At 54.0% G+C, this 4,889-nt stretch overlaps 1 protein-coding gene across 1 annotated transcript; it reads left to right on the top strand.

Annotated features, from left to right (window-relative positions):
- Positions 1-320: 320 nt before the first annotated feature.
- Positions 321-1,565, top strand: LOC146765063 (mucin-16-like). The gene is made up of 3 exons (XM_085562558.1): positions 321-688; positions 799-866; positions 1,281-1,565. The coding sequence occupies exons 1-3, from the start codon at positions 677-679 to the stop codon at positions 1,537-1,539; spliced, it is 339 nt and encodes a 112-aa protein (XP_085418684.1). The 5' UTR covers positions 321-676; the 3' UTR covers positions 1,540-1,565.
- The last annotated feature ends 3,324 nt before the right edge of the window (positions 1,566-4,889 follow it).

Here is a 4,889-nt window from a genome sequence, read left to right as displayed (position 1 = left end):
CAGGCCGGGCAGTCACAGGGACGAGACCCGGGTGGACGCTGTGTGCAGCTACAGCAAGGAGCCCTCGGCTGCGCCTTTGGACAGGGTGGGGCTGTACCACCAAGTGAGCAACAAGACCAGAGGCATCACCCAGCTGGGCCCCTACAGCCTGGACAAGGACAGCCTCTACGTCAACGGTGACCGGCGCTCCTCCCTCGGTCTCCTCTGCTCTCCCATGGCAGCCCTGCCCCAGTGCTGCCCCTTGCCCAGCTCCAGCTCCTGACCCTCTGTCTCTCTCTTTCCCCAGGCTACAACGAGCAGCCAGTGCTGACCAGTGAGTACCTTGCAGCAGTGGGATGGGATCTGAGGGCAGCAACTGACACATTGGGGTCTTTTATGGGCAGAGCAGGCCTGTATCCAGGTCTGGAGGTCCTGGAGTCAGGGGGACTTCCCAAGCCTTTGACCTGGAGACAAGGAGTTCCTGGAGACTTTTCCTGTCATCCAGCCAGAGGTATAACCACCAAGTTTTTCTCCTTGTCATTGCCCATCTGTGCTTCTTCCAGCTCCCACCCTGCCACCAGCAACGACAGCTGCTGCCCTGGAGCGTTTCACCGTCAACTTCACCATCACCAACCTCCCCTACACTTCTGACCTGGAGAATCCTGACTCGGCCAAGTTCAGAGATACTCAGAGGATTATGAACAGCCTGGTACGTCGACCAGCACTGGGAAATTGTCTTGCCCTCCCTGGGCTCTCTATACTTGGAGAGTGTGCAGGGAGATTGCCATGCCCTAACGGGGAAAACTCTTCTCTTGGCAGCTGGACAGCCTGATGAAGGAAAGCAGCATTGCCCCCGCTTTCCATGGATGTGAGACAACAGATTTCAGGTATTGGTGGCCCTCCGGAGTTCCTTTGCAGTGCCCTCACTTACATAAGAGAACCTGTCATGGTCATGTTCTTCTCTTTTAAGGAGCAAGGACATTCTCTGTCCTTCCCAGATTCTTCTTCCTGTTGCACTTCTCTGGCATATCTCCCCTTCACTCGTTACACTCTCCTTTTTGGGTGATGAAGGCCCAGTCCTCAGTTGATTCAAAAGTCTTTCCAGTCCCTCTCTTTCATGACCATGTCAGACAGATATTGAAGCAGGAGAAGAGTGTCCAGAGCCCAAGAACACATACTGGAGTTTTGGACAGCCAAAGCTTGCATTCCAAAGCCAAAATGATCCTAAGGCATTTTCAAGCCCATCTTTGAGAGAAAAACTGGCAGAAGAGGAGGCTCAAGGTGGTCTCGCTGTTTTTCAGGCCGGGCAGTCACAGGGACGAGACCCGGGTGGACGCCGTGTGCAGCTACAGCAAGGAGCCCTCGGCTGCGCCTTTGGACAGGGTGGGGCTGTACCACCAAGTGAGCAACAAGACCAGAGGCATCACCCAGCTGGGTCCCTACAGCCTGGACAAGGACAGCCTCTACGTCAACGGTGACCGGCGCTCCTCCCTCGGCCTCCTCTGCTCTCCCATGGCAGCCCTGCCCCAGTGCTGCCCCTTGCCCAGCTCCAGCTCCTGACCCTCTGTCTCTCTCTTTCCCCAGGCTACAACGAGCAGCCAGTGCTGACCAGTGAGTACCTTGCAGCAATGGGATGGGATCTGAGGGCAGCAACTGACACATTGGGGTCTTTTATGGGCAGAGCAGGCCTGTATCCAGGTCTGGAGCTCCTGGAGTCAGGGGGACCTGCCAAGACTTAAACCTGGAGATCAGGGCTGCCTGGAGACTTTTCCTGTCATCCAGCCAGAGGTATAACCACCAAGTTTTTCTCCTTGTCATTGCCCATCTGTGCTTCTTCCAGCTCCCACACTGCCACCAACAACGACAGCTGCTGCCCTTGAGCGTTTCACCGTCAACTTCACCATCACCAACCTCTCCTATACTTCTGACCTGGAGAATCCTGACTCGGCCAAGTTCAGAGAAACTCAGAGGATTATGAACAGCCTGGTACGTCGACCAGCACTGGGAAATTGTCTTGCCCTCCCTGGGCTCTCTATACTTGGAGAGTGTGCATGGAGATTGCCATGCCCTAACGGGGAAAACTCTTCCCTTGGCAGCTGGACAGCCTGATGAAGGAAAGCAGCATTGCCCCCGCTTTCCATGGATGTGAGACAACAGATTTCAGGTATTGGTGGCCCTCCGGAGTTCCTTTGCAGTGCCCTCACTTACATAAGAGAACCTGTCATGGTCATGTTCTTCTCTTTTAAGGAGCAAGGACATTCTCTGTCCTTCCCAGATTCTTCTTCCTGTTGCACTTCTCTGGCATATCTCCCCTTCAGTCGTTACACTCTCCTTTTTGGGTGATGAAGGCCCAGTCCTCAGTTGATTCAAAAGTCTTTCCAGTCCCTCTCTTTCATGACCATGTCAGACAGATATTGAAGCAGGAGAAGAGTGTCCAGAGCCCAAGAACACATACTGGAGTTTTGGACAGCCAAAGCTTGCATTCCAAAGCCAAAATGATCCTAAGGCATTTTCAAGCCCATCATTGAGAGAAAAACTGGCAGAAGAGGAGGCTCAAGGTGGTCTCGCTGTTTTTCAGGCCGGGCAGTCACAGGGACGAGACCCGGGTGGACGCCGTGTGCAGCTACAGCAAGGAGCCCTCGGCTGCGCCTTTGGACAGGGTGGGGCTGTACCACCAAGTGAGCAACAAGACCAGAGGCATCACCCAGCTGGGTCCCTACAGCCTGGACAAGGACAGCCTCTACGTCAACGGTGACCGGCACTACTCCCTCGGCCTCCTCTGCTCTCCCATGGCAGCCCTGCCCCAGTGCTGCCCCTTGCCCAGCTCCAGCTCCTGACCCTGTGTCTCTCTCTTTCTCCAGGCTACAACGAGCAGCCAGTGCTGACCAGTGAGTACCTTGCAGCTGTGGGATGGGATCACAAGGCTGCAAGTGCCAGAATGGGGTCTTTTATGGACAGAGTAGGCCTGTATCCAGGTCTGGAGCTCCTGGAGACAGGGCCACCTCCCAGGTTTTCCACATAGAGAGCAGGGCTGCCTGGAGACATTGGTTTTCATCCAGCCAGAGGTATAACCACCAATGTTTTCTCCTTGTCATTCCCCATCCGTGCTTCTTCCAGCTCCCACCCGGCCACCAACAACGACAGCTGCTGCCCTGGAGCGTTTCACCGTCAACTTCACCATCACCAACCTCCCCTACACTTCTGACCTGGAGAATCCTGACTCAGACAGGTTCAGAGCTACACAAAGGGTTATGAACATGATGGTAGGTGGACCAGCACTGGGACATTGCTCTGCCTGCTCTGGTCTCTTCAGATTGGAGGGAGGAGTGCATAGAGCAGGCCATGGCTTAACTGGGAAACCTCTTCCCTTGGCAGCTGGACCGCCTGCTGAAGGGAAGCAGCATTGGCCCTGTTTTCCAAGGATGTGAAGCAGCAGACTTCAGGTATGGGTTCCACCCCATTGTCCCTTTGCAAGTCCCTATCTCAGAAAGGGAACAGCCACACCATTTTCTCCCTCTTTCTGGAGGCTCGATCATCTCAGGAATGCTCTCCTGTCCAAAGACCTTTTCTCTGATTGCCAACCTTCTTTGACATTCTCCTCAAATCCTATAATCTCATCTCAAGGTACTTATGGTCTAACCTTGAGATGGCTTCTGCTCTAGCCTCGACTGCTTCTTCCTGAGGAGGACCAATGGCATTCAAAAAGATAGAGTAGAGAAATTAAAAAAAACTAAAAAATACCAAAATAAAAAATCTAGACATGCTTTGGGAAGGCAGAGATTGCATTCTAACTCAGAAAAGGCTTTGGGAGGCCCAATACCCACCGCTGAATGAAGAAGGTGCAGAGGAGGATTTCTGAGGGAGATCTCTGTGTTTTTCAGGCCGGGCAGTCACAGGGACGAGACCCGGGTGGACGCCGTGTGCAGCTACAGCAAGGAGCCCTCGGCTGCGCCTTTGGACAGGGTGGGGCTGTACCACCAAGTGAGCAACAAGACCAGAGGCATCACCCAGCTGGGCCCCTACAGCCTGGACAAGGACAGCCTCTACGTCAACGGTGACCGGCGCTCCTCCCTCGGCCTCCTCTGCTCTCCCATGGCAGCCCTGCCCCAATGCTGCCCCTTGCCCAGCTCCAGCTCCTGACCCTCTGTCTCTCTCTTTCCCCAGGCTACAACGAGCAGCCAGTGCTGACCAGTGAGTATCTTGGAGCAATGGGATGGGATCTGAGGGCAGCAACTGACACATTGGGATCTTTTATGGACAGAGTAGGCCTGTATCCAGGTCTGGAGCTCCTGGAGTCAGGGGGACCTCCCAAGACTTGAACCTGGAGATCAGGGCTGCCTGGAGACTTTTCCTGTCATCCAGCCAGAGGTATAACCACCAAGTTTTTCTCCTTGTCATTTCCTATCTGTGCTTCTACCAGCTCCCACCCTGCCACCAACAACAACAGCTGCTGCCCTTGAGCATTTCACCGTCAACTTCACCATCACCAACCTCTCCTATACTTCTGACCTGGAGAATCCTGACTCGGCCAAGTTCAGAGATACTCAGAGGATTATGAACAGCCTGGTACGTCGACCAGCACTGGGAAATTGTCTTGCCCTCCCTGGGCTCTCTATACTTGGAGAGTGTGCATGGAGATTGCCATGCCCTAACGGGGAAAACTCTTCTCTTGGCAGCTGGACAGCCTGATGAAGGAAAGCAGCATTGGCCCCGCTTTCCATGGATGTGAGACAACAGATTTCAGGTATTGGTGGCCCTCTGGAGTTCCTTTGCAGTGCCCTCACTTACATAAGAGAACCTGTCATGGTCATGTTCTTCTCTTTTAAGGAGCAAGGACATTCTCTGTCCTTCCCAGATTCTTCTTCCTGTTGCACTTCTCTGGCATATCTCCCCTTCACTCGTTACGCTCT

This window comes from Lonchura striata, chromosome 28 (genome assembly GCF_050655825.1).
Source record: "Lonchura striata isolate lonStrDom1 chromosome 28, ASM5065582v1, whole genome shotgun sequence".
Lineage (NCBI taxonomy): Eukaryota > Metazoa > Chordata > Aves > Passeriformes > Estrildidae > Lonchura > Lonchura striata.
This window is presented reverse-complemented; position numbering and strand designations above follow the sequence as displayed.

Coding starts and splice junctions, on each gene's coding strand:
- LOC146765063 (XM_085562558.1), top strand. Junction 867..1,280: donor TGTGAGACAACAGATTTCAG/GTATTGGTGGCC, acceptor GCTGTTTTTCAG/GCCGGGCAGTCACAGGGACG.